The following is a 15563-nucleotide window of genomic DNA, read 5'->3' on the forward strand; positions in this document are numbered from 1 at the left end:
GCTGTTCTAGGGGAGAAGGAGTTGCAAGCAGGGGAGAATGTACTGCGAGACAGCTTCTCAAGCAGGGATTAGCCTGCTTTCTGCTCAGTTTTTGGCTTGCTTTGTCAGACAGCCAGAGTTTGCCCACAATTGGAGACTTAAAAACAAACACAAGAACCACCACCCCATGTCTGTCACAGGCTCAACTTGGGCACCTATGATGCAGTGTTCTGCTGTATGGTTTATTCTAAGCATTGGATAAATTAATTGTTGCAACACTATTAATCCATGACCTACTGAATGTCTCTTACCACACACCTAATTTGGCTCCATGAAGAGCTCTTGAAAATAAACATTAGGAAAGATTTGTGCCCTTTTTTTTCCTAATCCCCAAATTGCCAAAAAAACTGGACTGGAGTAAATCCCTTAGGAAAAGAACCTTGCTGAGGCTTCATGTTGGCACCTCCTGGTTTGGTTATGAGGGCTTTTTGGCACGAAGGTAAAAGAGGACATTTCAAAATGAAGAACAACAGGGTATTTGCTTGGGTAAAGTAATTTTCTGTGTTTCTACTAGTGAATGCTTCCTTTTAAATTGCATTACTGGCTCCTGGAAATAAATAATCTGTGTCTCCCATCTGACATCACTTCCCTCATGTTCCTAGGGCTCTGTCCCACTCAGCCCCTCCCAAGTGTGTTTGACTGGAGGGGAACCTGGACCAGTGCAAGGATTTTACAGTCAGAAGACCCTCCCCAAAGGCGACCAGAGAGGCTGGATACCTCCTCTCAGTCTGGGGGAGGAGTTCTGCCAGGTATGCCCAGAGAAGAAAGGAAACTCTAGTCCAGCGTGTTTTACCACAAGAATGCACTCTGCGCATTTTTGTAGCATTAACTGAGCTGTTCGCATGCCTGGCCTTGCCTCTGTAGCCGTTCCTTTCAGAGCTGCATTGAAGAGAAGACGGGGGATCCTGAACAGAAGAGAAGGAGCAGTAGTGGTACCTGGCTGCCAGCAAACACCTGGGAGTTTCAGCACTGTACTTCAAAAGGCAGTTAATATGCAGCTGACATGCCACTATGGGCAAACAGTATGGCAAACACTGAGCTAGTGCTGGGAGGTGACGTGCAAGGGAAGAGAAAAGGAGGGAGAGAAGTAGAGTCATAGAATCGTTTAAGTTGGAAAGACCTTTAAGATCATTGAGTCCAACTGTAAACCTAACACTGACGAGTCCAGCACTAAACCATGTCCCTGCACACCACATCTACATGTCTTTTAAACGCCTCCAGGGATGGGGACTCAACCACTTCCTGGGCAGCCTGTTCCAATGCTTGACTACCCTTTCCATGAAGAAATTTTTCCTAATATCCAACCTAAACCTCCCCTCATGCAGCTTGAGCCCATCTCCTCTCATCCGATCGCTAACTACTTGGGAGAAGAGACCAACACCCACCTCCCTACAGCCTCCTTTCAGATAGTTGCAGAGAGCGATAAGGTCACCCCTCAGCCTCCTCTTCTCCAGACTAAACAGCCGTGGTTCCCTCAGCCATTCCTCGTAGGACTTGTGCTCTAGACTCTTCACGAGTAGGTGGGTGAGGAGTCCTACAAAAGGGAACAGAAAGGCCTGATGTACCAGAGACAGAGACATAGTGTGTGTAGGTGCCCCATGTTCTCCTTGCTTTGCCAGCAGCACCAGCTGGAACTCGGTTTGGCCCTACAGAATGTTTTGGGCTTTCTGTTGAGAAGCAGCATTATGAAATAATGTTATGGCACTTGTCATCCTTAACATGCCTGCCATGCCTTGGCACCGACTGTTTACAGCAGAGCATCCGGAGGCCAAGCAAAGATTCCCTTTTAAGGCAAAGAGCCACTATGAGAATCCAGAAGAAAAAGTTTCCCTGGCATGTAGGGTACATTCTTCTTTCCTCCTCCTCTTAAATAAACTATTAGTAACTTTTAAAAACAGAACAAAAATGAAAAAGGGCCAGAAATGCTGCCAAAGACATTTTATTCTGCATAGCCCCCTTAGACCTGCGCAGCAGCCGAGCCCTGGAACTAACCCAGGGCAGGAGAGAGGAAGAATGAAACTGAGGTCAGAGGGGTCTGTCAGAGACCTGGGTGAGAGGAAATTGGAATGGAGACTGTCTTAAAAACCTTAGTCTCCTTCCCTTCCTCAGGCCCTGGAGAAATGGTCTGACTGCAGCAAGCCGTGAACAATTGTACTGTATGCTGCACTGGGATTTAGGTTTGCCTTCTAATACCTTACACAGCTTCCCTTCCCATGCTGACTCTTCTTTCCCAATCCTGAACATGGATATATGTACATCCAGGACTTGTGTTCTGGGTGTGCTGTCACGCGGCATTTTCAGCTGAAGACTTAGAATGATCTGGGTTAAAACAGGACATGGGACTGCAGAAAAATCCACACAGAGATACGAATCTTGTACAGTTTTAAAGAAAGAGGGAAAATACAAGTATCATCTCTTGCTTTTTCTCGAAGGAAGGACAACTCTACTGATGTTCAAATGAAACTTGTTGTTCCCCTTTTCTTGCCTGCTATACAAATAAATAAAGATGTTGAATTTACCAAGAAGTGATTTTTAAGCTGCCTAGTGCCTCTGAGCTTCCAGTCCTTGTACTTAACTGAGGAGAAAAGACTGTGGGTTGCTGGGAACTGGACAGCCTTCAAGAGTTTGTTCCTGTCCTGTAAAAGCTGGTGTAACCTGCTTTTTCATTGTTCTTGGTGAGAGTTTGTCACTAGAATTCATAAATTTTAGCTCATAAAACTGTTTTCTTTTCAGGACTCCCATACTTACGCAGAACACTTCTAACCAGAAATTAGCTGATAACTTTTTTTCCAGTAAAGTGCTACAGAAAAAACAGAAAGGTAACAAGTACATCTGTGAGCAGCTAACCTGATTTTCCTTACAAAGCTGTAGCATTCTGTGGATGGCTGAAATCTTTGGGTTTTTTCCCCTCTGCAAAGGGAGTACACTAGAGGGAGAGAGCTTGCATATTAAAATTTTTTACCTTAATGTGTTTTATTTCCTCTTCTGTTCCACTCGCATCCTATTTGAAGGGGAGAGAAGCTAAAACGAAAATATCCAGTATACCTTTAATTTTGAATTATAAAGCTGTATTCCCTGGAAAATATAAAAACATGGAAGTGTTCATAAAGATTGGCCTAAAAGGTACTGTTAAAATACTGGCTTACTGCCTCTCTAATTCTGTGTTGGCTTATGTTTTAAGAAGCTAACCCCCATCCTCAGATTACCAAGAAAGTAGGTTTTGGCAGGAGTACTTCACTCCGTAATACTTCATCAGTAGAGGATATTTTAAAACATGACACTTGAAAAAGAAAGGAAAAAATTACAGGAGGAAAATCAAAGGCCAAGATAGTTTGGTAGTGTAGAGGTATACCTACGTGAGGTAGAATATGGTGTTGCTGTTGGGAGACTCTAAGTTTTCACATAAATGTTGGGAATGTACCATTTCAACCCCAACATTTTCCAGATTGCAAACTGTACAAATTATAAAGTGCAAGCTAGGTTACTTGAAAATAACTTCCAAAACCTCGAGTGACTTTTTTAATATCATTTGGTAATATTTCTGCAGGCATTTTATTTTGATCTTCCTTAAAATAGATTTTTCTCTTTGTGTCACTTTGCATGCATTGCTATGAACCGTGGGGCTTTTACTCTCTTCTCGCCAATGCTGACCGAACACATCACAGCTGGATTGTCACAGTCGACATGTGCCCTCTTCCAAATTTGCTGGGGATTGCTGGGATAATACCAGTTAACCTCGGGTAAGAAATAGGGTCAGTTACTAAAAAAATAAATATTATTAATCACAAAATAAGCATCTTTGTCCTGTAAGGTTTATAATCTGTTGTGATTTTCATCCCCACAGACTTGAGATGGCTTATGAGTTTTGAGGTTTGCAAACAGGGAGACAAATTTGCCATGTAAGGCCTGTTGGACCTGTTCTGTCAATTTTCAAATGGAAATCAGTGTGTTTGAGACTTGGCTGGAACCTGAAACTGATGCGTGATCCAGAGGCACAAAGTGATTGGAGTCTTGCCTGCAGCTTTGCTCCTCACCACTATAGGTGTTTTTAATAAACTTTTATAAAGTTACTTTTATATCTGGTACTAAAACCACTTTAATATGCCACATGAAAAAAGAGAAAAGCCACTGATTACTTGTACTTGAAAAAATAAACAGCCACTCACCCCAAGGGTAGTTAGTTGGGTGTGAAGTGTAGGAGATGGTGACTGAAGCATCATCATTTGTCCTGGAAGATATTTCAGTTTCAGATGCAGTGTGAGAACCTGCACAGCTTGCTGGAGACAGCAAGAAATTATTATAGCTGTGCTGGTTCCCTCTGGAAAAAAGGAATCCTGAACTGCTAAAGATAATCTTAAATTGCATGATCAGTTTAGGGAAGTTTGGCTTTAGTAAATCACTAGTATTCCCTTTGTGTGACCAGCCTTGTAATCAGTCGGATTTTAATGACCGAACTGTGGATGCCTGGTACAATTCCAAAGTGATGCGAACTACATCAGGTTATGAAGCATGTCCACATAGTAGATATTGTGTCTCTGATACTTCTTCAGCTAAGTCAGATTGCATCACATGTGCTTCTTTCCAAACAAACCATTATCAGTTTAAACTGAAGCATACCTTTAGTATTTGTACCATGAATAAACTTCAAACCTTACAGCCAGTTTCTGCTATGAAATGGGAATAATACGTTCCTCATGTGGTTTTAAAACTAAATTAATACCTGGATGGTGCTTTGAAGATGCTCCAAAGTGTGGGGTTTTTTAAACCAAGAAACTACTGGGCATCTGATCAAGAGGGAAATGAGAGAGAGAGAGATTAGTGGAGTACCTTTATTAACTGAGGTGGGATAAGAAAACAAGCTGGGAAATGGGCAGTTTTACTCGATCTTAACAAAGCAGTTAGACCAGGGAAAAAAATCATCACAGCCCAGTGGGCCTGTCACTTGGTGGAGTGTCTGATACATCTCTTTCTCCAGTGAAATCCAGGCAAACCTCCAGCTCCTGTGTTTTCTCAGCTGAACACAAGGCTGAGCATGAAAGCCCTGCTAGAAGTATTAGTGAGTGTATGTCTTTAGCTGGAGCCAGTTTGCTGAACCTTCGTCTAAGACTTTAGCGAGTGACCTCTCTTCTGCCATCTCCCATCACTTTTCCCTCTCTGAAACTTCTCGTGGGTATGACTTGGCCTGTGGCATTGTATGTGACAGTTGAGTGTCTAAAAGCTAACAAATAGAAACCTATCCTAGGAGTTATCTGAAGAATTAGTTTGTACTCTGGTTTGCCTGTCAATAAAAACTGCTGAGTGCTGTCTCCTTGGATTCCATAAAGATGTTTCTATCCTTAATTAGTAGTTAAGCATTGATAGACAGGTTTTGGTTTAACCTCTTGACAGACCTTCACCAAACTGCTGTGTAACAGCTATTCCTCCCGCTGCTTTGGAGATACAGTTGATCTGACATGGACGTCTTAAGACCCATGTAGCAGAATTCTCTTTTTTTAAGACAGACACAGGTAAACGTGAATCAGGACTTTGGTTTGCTTTAGGGTGCCTGTAGCAGTGTTTTGAAAGGTACTGCCCTTTTTTTGTCTTATATTACATTTGGTTACGTTTTCCAGTAAGTAATAGTCTACAGGTCATGGATTTTGGTGTTTCTGAATAGAGCAGTAAAACTCTACTGTTCTTGTCACTATTCCTTTCATTGAAAGCAGGCTGAACGAACTGTTGCTGAATGTGCTTCTTTATGCTTACTGCTGTAGTCTTCACTTACAAGGGTGTTCTGGGACACCTCAGAAACGGCTACACAGAATTTTTTGTATTTGTGTACTTTAAACATAAAATGAAAAATTGAGCAAGGCATCTTGAACATGAACAGCTCACAACAAAGGAAGTAACGGATGCTTTGCTTTGCACATTTGGAGTTGGTTCCAGGTAGATGGTGTTTTACAAGTCTGAAATAACAGTGAACTTGGAGGTAGGGGAGAGCAGAAGGAAGGAAGCTAACTTTTAAACTTTACACTATTTGGTAACACTGGTAATTGTGAATGTATGAGCTTTAGTTTATCTAGAATATGGAACTATTATTTGTTGATTGTTAATCATATGTAATCATGTTTCTGAAATGGTCTTCTCTGTACTGCTGTATGTTCTAGCTTTGTAAGTCTGTAAACAAAATGCTTTAGTATAGACAGTTTCCAAACTAAACTCACAGTTTTAGTCTAGACTGAGCATGACTCAATTAATACGAGTAAGTCTGACTTTATAACCTAAGTTCTGCTTAACTGAGGGAAGATGTGTGGTCCAGTTCAAAACTCAACAGTTTTAAGACTGGAATTTTTTTTAGTTTGTACTTACAATATTTGGGCCATGTAGTATCCCAACCGCACTGCATGCAGGTCATGAAAATCTGCTGGTAGAAACAATTTCTGTGGTCTTGCTTTAGCTTTCAGCAGCTGCAAAAGATTAAAAAGAAGTTTGTACCTGCACATGGTGATTTGACATTCAGGTTTCAGTAGTGTGGATAAACCCTTTGATATCAGTGATTATGGGCATTTTGCAGGTTCAGTGATGATACCCATGAGTCAGGTTCTTTTTCAAACCAAGCCAAAGCTTTGGAAAGGGGCAGAGCATGGGATCCTTCAGGAAGCTTCTGTTTGAAGTGCTCCAGTTCCAGCACAAGGCAGTTGTGGAAAGACTTATACAATCTGTTGAAAAGATGCAAAGTGGCTGCATGTACTAATCTAACAGAGAACTGACATTTGTGTGGAAATGAGGGGGTTTGGGTTTTGTAAAAGGATGACGTATAGTTGTTTGTGTTAGCAAGCCTATGAAATATATTTAGTGTTGAATTTTTGTTTCTTTTCTTGAAATGAGAAGAAGATGCTGAAGTGAGAATGAGGTACACACTATCCGTTTCTATTCAGTGGAAGGCTTGCCTCAGCCTCGTATGTCTGGCTTCCTCCTGTGGTTTTCCTCCACAGCCTGGCTCTATGACAGACTGTCTTTGACCTCTTTGTCTCTCTCTCCCCTCCTCCTCTTGGAAGACTGCTCTTAGCTGACGTGGCACAGCCCTAACCTGGGGCCTTTGGTTTAAGTATCCTGAAGTAAAGCAAAGACACGAACTCTGTTCTATCCAAACTACTTCTCACTGATAACTTTTCTCCCCAAGTGTGGTTAATGCAGTTTGTCGAACCAGTCTCTGAAGTTGAAGGTATTTTATGCACGATTGTTAATGGAACTATAATTTTCTTTAAAAAATCAACTTATCCTTGAATGCCTGAATCCCTGCCCCCACGCCCCCCACCCCCCCGGCCAACCAAACCCAAAAAGCTGAAAAAAACTCTGAAGAGTATATTCTGAGTAGACCTTAATATTGTCTGTCAGAGGCCCAGCAGGTATGAAGGTGCTGTTTGGAGCAGGAGTGTGCCAGGCTTGGTTTCAGCAGCGTAGGAGTAAGGCGGCCTGTGCTGGGAATTAAGCAAATCAGTGGCCTGGAGTATTTTTTACTAGCTCAGGGCCAAGTGCATAGTTTCAACTGGATTTATGCTGTTGACTGTTAGGGTAAGGTAGTTTCAAGTCTTAACATGGTATTCCTGCAAAAGGAGGAGGTCAAACATGTTGCTTCATCTGCTATAAAGTCAGGTTACAAAGTATTGAACAAGACTGTTGTTTTATGCTATTACATTTTCCTTGAATGTCATCTCAACTTCTGTGAAAATCTGAAGTCTCAGGCCCAAGCGTAAAGTATATCTTTCATAGCTTCCTCAAATCCCTTTAAGGCCCTCCTGCAGTTCTTGCTTTCATGGACTTTTCTTTCTTATCTGTAGCTTATTTTTACATGGTTGGATTCAAACGAGATCTAGCAAATGTAAGGGTTTGAAGACAAGAATAGTTAGCTGACAGCCAGCAGCTGTTGGTCTAACTGAGCAAGCCCTCTGTATTAAGAGCCTTGCACTGAGGAACATCTGACTTCGCATGTCCTGAAACATCCCTTTGTGGAGCAGCTATAAGAATTAGTCCAGGTTTCTTTATTAAATAAATGTTAAGGGACAAATCTTGCAGGCTTCATTTGAATTGGAATGCACTGCTGTGGAAAAAGGAGATGGCAGGAAATGCATAAGAGTAGCTGTGTGCTAAATTCATCTTCATGTATACTGGTTTTAGTTTATTCTCATACTGTATTTGTATTATTTAAAAAGATGTTCTATGTCAGAGGCGTCCTCTCTCTAACCACGAAACCCACCTTTCTCATTAACATATGGAAATAAAGTGTGGCCATCTTTTCCCTACCAGAAACTGCCTATGGTGCCTTCTGCACATCTGTGATTTGTAGGCCTTATGAGGAGCAGCTGAGGGAACTGGGGTTGTTTAGTGTGGAGAAGAGGAGGCTGAGGGGAGACCTTATCACTCTCTACAACTACCTGAAAGGAGGTTGTAGGGAGGTGGGTGTTGGTCTCTTCTCCCAAGTAGTTAGCGATAGGACGAGAGGAGATGGGCTCAAGCTGCGCCAGGGGAGGTTTAGGTTGGATATTAGGAAAAATTTCTTCACGGAAAGGGTAATCAAGCATTGGAACAGGCTGCCCAGAGAGGTGGTGGAGTCACCATCCCTGGAGGTGTTCAAAAAAACAGGTAGACATGGCACTTTGGGACATGGTTTAGTCTAGTCTACCCTTAATTGGTTTAGTGTGGACTTGGTAATGTTAGGTTAATGGTTGGACTGGATGATCTTAAAGGTCTTTTCCAACCTAAACGATTCTATGATTCTGTAACTATAGTGTGAAGGTGTAAGTGTATATCATGCTGCTGTCACTAAGTTTTCCTTGATTTTTCCTTGATGATGGCCTTCCTGAAAGTCCCTCTAGTCTTAATTTACTGTTTAGAGAGAAGTATGACAAGACTCAATGCAAGTTCAAGACAGTAAACAGTGGCAGTGCTGGTGACCGAGTTGTAGTAAGTTATGGCGTTCCTTTCTTGTGGAAGGTGAATCTTGGTCTCTCCCTACTGCAGAGCTGATGATGTGGACGATGACTCATTCTGAAGATAGGTTTAATGAACAGATCAGTAAAGAGCCCATAAAGAGAGAAATCTGAATAATCAGACTTTCTTTGGGGAAAGCACTGACACTTCAAACACCATTCCAGGAAAGATGTGCATCCCATCCTCACAGCAAAAATCAAGCCTGCGTGTATCTCGGACAGGGGCACAGCTGGAAGATTATTTAAAGTGTGTTAAGAGCCAGAACACGAGGTAATTTCCTTTGGATGGGATCTAGATGAGTTTCAACAGCAAACTTAATGCAGTCATCTGTAAAAGTGGGCTTGTCTTGGTTTTACAGATCCTTAAAAACCTCTTTAACGAAGAAAACGTGACATTAAAAAACCCTGGCATCTCCTCCTTGTATTGATGTGATAGCGCACAGCAAGTATTGCGTTACTGCACTTGTTCCTCACCATTAAATATATCTTCTGTCTCTGGTTAGGTGGATTTTTTAACTGTAGAAACACATGGATATGCAGCTGTTTGACCGCATAGCCTAAAAGACCAAAGTGCTGACCCGCCATCCTTTCTCCAAAGTCCTTACTGAACCCCCAGCCCAGGAATAGGGGTTGGGTTGAGAGTCTAGTTTGAGGATGTTAAAAACAGAGTGGGAGGAAAGCTCTAGTGATTACAACAAACACTTTAGAAATGGGAGATGAAAAGTCACAATATGCCATGGAGAGATATGCATTTTATGGAATGTGGTTTGTCTGCTTTCATAAAACCAAATGGAAGGTTATTTCATAACCCATCGGATTTTAAAGGATTTTCAGGAAGAAATGAACTCTGATCTTTTTGCCTCAAGTATCCCAGGAGTTAGGAAAGCAGGTGTTCTTGTAGTTGTCAGTGCTTCTAGCTGGAGTCACACATGCTCGCTTCCAGAAGGCTTCTGGTACCTTAGAGAACATAGGGCTGGAGTAGTGAGAAATGCTGTAACTCTGAACGAGCAGTGCCAGCACGTTGTGTGGAAAGAGCATTTTTCCAACGGAGAGCTATCTTCTTGCAGTAGTCCACTTTCACTGTCCCTCAAACACCCGTTTTGCATGTGACAGTTAACTGTATGATGCAGCAGATTGTTAGTATACTCGCGTTAGAGTAGCTCCGTCGGGCATGGTGCCATTCTGCTGTCATGACTGTTCATAGGTGTAAAGAGAGACTGTTACTCTCCCAAAAATTTGGAGTCTAAACTGACAAAAGGGCAATGGCGATGGAGCAGATCAGTCTCAAGTTTCTTAATGCCATTCAAAACTTTCAACGTTACTTGAAAAAAGTGACTTGAGTTCAAATACACTGTTTAAGAAACTTATCTTTTGCTTTAATAAAAAAAAATCAAGGGGAGGGAAGGCAGGAGGAGCAGTGTAAACACAAATACAGCAGTCTGGATAAACTAGCTTCTTTCAGGCTTCTGTAGCTGTTCATTGACAGTAAAGGTAACCTTTCTTCTCTCTTTTTAATCTCTTGCAGGAAGTCCAAGGGAAAGCCAAATGGTAAAAAGCCAGCACCGGAAGAGAAGAAACTTTACCTAGAGCCAGAATACACAAAATCCAGAATTACTGACTTTGAATTTAAGGAGCTAGTGATGTTACCACGAGAAATAGACCTCAATGAGTGGCTAGCCAGCAACAGTGAGTATTGTGATTGTACAGCTCTGAGCTTGCTGTCCACACCCAAGAAGGCATTCATTCACTCTGTTCCTTTTTACTGTTTTCAGTGCTTAGAAAAACACTCAATGACTATTTATGCTTACTGCATAATGCATGTCATTATACCTTGAATAGCAATTAAGCTGTCTTACGTACAAACCTACTGTGCTCAGCAGCAGGGAAACCTTGATGTGTTTCCTCCTTCCAGCTGTGGCACTGAGGGCATTAAAGTTTTTGATGCGTTTTTGAGGACCATCAGATTCCCGTTGACTATTTGCTGAACCGGCTGGTTCAGTGTGTTTCTGACTCAAGCTGTTCATCTTCCAGAAGCATTGTAAAATGGTAGTTATATTAAGACTTGTATGTAAAGCAAGTTATGCTTAAACCGAGAAGGTTTGATGTCTTTTGGTTGGATTTCTTCTCCCCACTCCTTCCAAGCTTTGGTGGAATTACTGTGAATTTAAACTGTAGTCAAGCTGCAACTCAGAGATGTGACTGACTGCTGTGACTGAATGCTGTATCTGTGCATCTCAGTTCTGATTTACAATACTTCCAGTGCTTCTCCTTCATCTGCCAGTCCTAACCTGCAGTTATGACCCAGTCTTGTTTACATTTTTAACAGAATGGTAGTAGCAAGAAACTACTTTAAACTGCACACTAGGAAAGTTTATAGAGACTCATTAAGAAAAAGTGAGGTGCCCCCTGAGGAGTATTAAGATGTTAAATTATCTCAGGACATTTTTAATTAGTAGAAGTGTACTAGTTCTCATGCTGTCTTTCTTAAAAGGAAATATGTCATGAGAATTATTACAGCATTAGCTGTTTTTTAGACACTGTACATTTTAAGTCTGACTTCAAAAGAACATAGCAAATTGTTTGCCTTCAGCTTGTAGTAGAGTATTCTACTGTAAAGGTGAGGCTGATGATGGAGACACTTTCCAGTCTTGCTGCTTAGTGAGTAATAACTGATGCATCATGGTGCTTTCATCTTAACTCAAAACAAGAGCTTGCGTTCTATGTGCCTCTTTGTTTTGCAGTTCATCATTAGACTCATTTAGCTAAATCATGTTTAAATTTGTATGCAAGCTCAACACTCTGAGGTCACTTCACTTGCTGTATTTAAATAATTGTCTGGAGGATAACCAGTGTTTGAAAGTATTTTACTTCTGAATTTCTTTCCTTTGTGTTTATTTTTCAGCAACAACTTTCTTTCATCACATCAACTTACAGTATAGTACAATCTCAGAATTCTGTACAGGAGAGTCATGTCAGACCATGGCAGTGTGCAATACGTAAGTTGGTATTTACAATTACAGGGTTTCCATTAAGTCTTTGGAGCTGGTTGGGGGAGGATATTGGCATTAAATGGCATTGGGCAAGTGTTTTACAGCAGATCTCTACTTAGTGAGAAGGTGGCAGCTCTACATCCTCTTCTCTCCACTCAGCAGTGAAGGGTGGTGGAAATCTGTTTTTTTGGAGGATTAGAAGGATGAAAATCTTTGACTGTTCTGAGCTGGTTTTATAAGGTCAGATCAGAGAAGCAAATTACCATGTGTGTAGCCTGGGGGGAGAGGGGAAGAAGAGCAAGGCAAAACTGTCCTTACTGGTGGCAGTGCTGGGATTCCATAGAAGGCCAGGGAGGATAAATGAATTGTGAAAACCTCAGAGGGTGCTTTTGATAGCTGGAATGCTGACAGAGCACCAGGCTGCTGACGGCTAACCTCTAGCCTGACGTGAGCCACTGGCTTTCTGCCCGAGCCCTTGGGCACAGAGGACACAAGTGGCAGCTTTGCAAAGAGTAGGGAAAACGTTTTGGTTTGGCACTTTCCCCCGTAGGACTTAGTAGACTTTTTTAACATTGACTAGCTGTCACTTATGAAAGAAAGCTTTGTAGTTTTACTGTACATGGCAAATATAAGAAAAAGTTACCATAAACTCCTGCTCTTGATTAGCACAGTCCAACATGATGGAATATGAGATCCAGTCGAGTATGAATAAGCCTGTTGTGTTGTGGGTTTTTTTTCTCCAGCACATGTGTTGATAGTCCTTTTCTTCCCTCCTCTCGCATTTCCTGGGATTAATTTAGTTGAGATGGATTTTAAAACAAAAGACTGAGCAGTTAATGCTATAGTACATCAAACAAACATCCCAGGAAATGTATGCAACAGAACCAGAGCAATATATTGTATCTCTGACAATAATTACATAGTGCTTAGAAAGGAATCCTTGCTTAATGCACTGGGCTATCCTGTACACTTGAAATTAGTATCCGGGACTTTCTTTGAGAGCACTCTAAAGAATGCAAAGTGGATGGAGGATATTTTTGCATGTAGAAGTTGGAAAGATAACTGTCAGTACAGAATTAAAGGCCATGCTAGGGACTCTGAAAGCAGGCTGGAACAGAAAGTAGTAAATCTCTGCTGGACCCAGATTTTATCAAAAGGAGACAGCATGCCTCTAAACGAGAAATGGTGATCAGTAAGATGAGTATTTTGTTGACTCGTATTCCCAAGCTTTCTCCTGTTTTAATTCCTGATGTAGCACTGGCTGGCCAAAGGACTGAGGTTAACTGTTTATCCACTTGGCTGATGGGAAGTCGTGGCTAAAAGGAGGTGGTGGTGGGGAACCTACGCAAGTGTTGCTCCATTCTGCTCTAGTGAGTCTTAAACAAGACTTCTCTGTAAGCAGTTTATGCTGCAGAATAAAGAAAGGAAGTGCCTGTAGGCGGCTGCAGCTTTAGTCTATATTTTTAGTGGTGAGGACCAATAGCAGAATGTTCCTATCCTTTGTTTTGGAAAACTGAAAAATTGCACTATTTGGGAATAACAGGAAGCATGTCTACACTTGGGTGAAGCACTTGAAACGGTTTGTGTTTAGCTAAATCATAACTTAAGTATCTTCCTGTACTTGGGGGCAGATGACCAATTCATTTTTGCAAACTGTAGGCTGCATATTTCATTCTTCTATCAAGTGTGCGGGTCTGTGAAAAAACCACAGAGGTGAGATCACCTAGCTACACACCTCAGTACAGTTCAGCTTAGAAGACCCTGTTCATAATTCTGTTCTCCAAATATCTCTAATGACCGTTTTGGATAATCCTTATGTTCTGCCTTTCCTAGCTCTTCCCTTCTGGAAGAGATATGCCTAAATGGAACATGGAGAACTGCCTCAAAGATGCTCATTTGTTCCTCTCCAATTATGACTATGACAAAGCCACTTCCCCACCCCAACCCCCCCACCCCCTTTTTTTTTTTTAAATCTTACCCTAATGAATTAAGGTAAGGACATGCTTATTGTGTTGGAGAAACACCAGTTGATACAATTTATTGTGCCTTTGATCTGTCTCCAGTATATAGAGTATCACCAAAACATTAGAGTCAGTTGCTGATTAACCTGATGGACACTCCATATTTGACCTTCTGTGGCTGTGATCTGTCTGTTCAGTTACTTTGGAATAAAATAGCTCTACCTAGATGGATTGCCACAGAATTACAGTTCCTTGGAGTAAGGGTGCAGGTTGCCATTTTTTTCAGTGCTGATTTCTTAAGTAGTTCAGTATGAAGGTCTGCATTCTGTTCCTCTTTTATGTTTTTCCCTGCCCGGTTCTCTTAAGGCGTGTTTTGGATCACTCCATTATGTCGTACCTAAGGAAGGCTTTTTGTATTTATGGCTGAGATGTTGAAGTAACTATTAAGAACAGGTCGCTTGTCAAGTTACTTTGCATTCAAATGTACTGCAAATACTCAATCCTAAGTTTAGAGGATTTGCTGGCAAAATAAACACCAGTTGCAGTTAAATGTTTGAGGTAAGGTTTTAACATCTCGGAGAAGCTCCAGCCAACTGACAAACTGCAGACAGATGCAGCTTTCAGCCCTCTGTCAGATATATGAGACAGCACAGCCATCTGCACACAATGAGGAAGAGAATTTCTGCTTAGGGTTACTAAGAGACATCTGACCAAAACTTAGTCTCCTTGTAAAACAGATGGAAGCATTTGCTGGCAAGGTGGGATAATGCCAAGAGAAATACCAGAATGGCCAGTTATCGTCAACATTTAATGAGGGTGGCATGAATGTAACTTTGGGAATGACTTAATTTTTCTCATTAATGTTTATCACTCACTGTAAAGCAGGTACTCTGTTTTTAACACAGTATTTACTATTTAGATTTAGTATGCTTTATAGCTTATTATTACACAAACTAGCTTTAAAGCACCATGAGCTGTAAACTAGTTTTCTAGCCGACATTTGGGCAAAACTTCTCAAAAGTGCTGAAGTGAGTGGAGTAACTAAGAGTGTATATAAGTGCTGTTCACGAGGCTGAGATTACAAAACTCCTGAGGCAGAAATCAAGGATGGATGCAAACTTCTAGGCAGCCCACAGGTAAGAGTGAAAGGTCTCATTTTGGTCCAGTGAAGTCCCTTAATCAATAATTCCTTATCACTCATTTTTTCTAATCTTACAATCTCCTTTCTCGTGTCTACCTTGCCCTTAGTGTCTCTGCATGTGGAGGGTATTTCCTTTTAGAAATCTTAACTCAAACTTGCATGTTTTGCATTTTCTTAATAAGTTCCCGGACCTGTATGCTTCTATGACGGCTTCTTTCTCTTTGTCCTGTACCCCCCCCCCCCCCCCCCCCATTGCTTTGCCCCATCAAACCATCAAAGCTATTCTGAGTTGCTGACAAGCACTTGCATTTGATACAATCTGCTATTCTGCTTTCTTTGTAACACGTCTTTTGGTATTTCTATCAGGACTGTCTCTCTTTCCTTTCCAGTCCACATAATCTCCACAGCATTTGCCTTTCCCTCCTTCCAGAAGCTCTTCTTACATGCTGATGTAACTTCTGTT

The 15563-nt window shown here is 41.5% G+C and overlaps 1 protein-coding gene across 4 annotated transcripts in view; it reads left to right on the plus strand.

The window, feature by feature from the left end:
- The window catches only part of MOB2 (MOB kinase activator 2), a 126216-nt gene that overhangs the window by 104581 nt on the left and 6072 nt on the right, over positions 1-15563 (plus strand). For 3 of the 4 annotated variants that reach the window (XM_075712071.1, XM_075712070.1, XM_075712069.1), the window contains exons 2-3: positions 10534-10694; positions 11911-12004. In XM_075712071.1, coding sequence (XP_075568186.1) covers positions 10534-10694; positions 11911-12004 — 255 coding nt within the window. Of the gene's footprint in view, positions 1-2822; positions 2859-3704; positions 3780-10533; positions 10695-11910; positions 12005-15563 lie in introns of those variants that run through there. The other variant, XM_009486697.2, reaches the window with a different exon arrangement.

This window comes from Pelecanus crispus, chromosome 6, assembly GCF_030463565.1.
Source record: "Pelecanus crispus isolate bPelCri1 chromosome 6, bPelCri1.pri, whole genome shotgun sequence".
NCBI classification, from domain to species: Eukaryota; Metazoa; Chordata; class Aves; order Pelecaniformes; family Pelecanidae; genus Pelecanus; species Pelecanus crispus.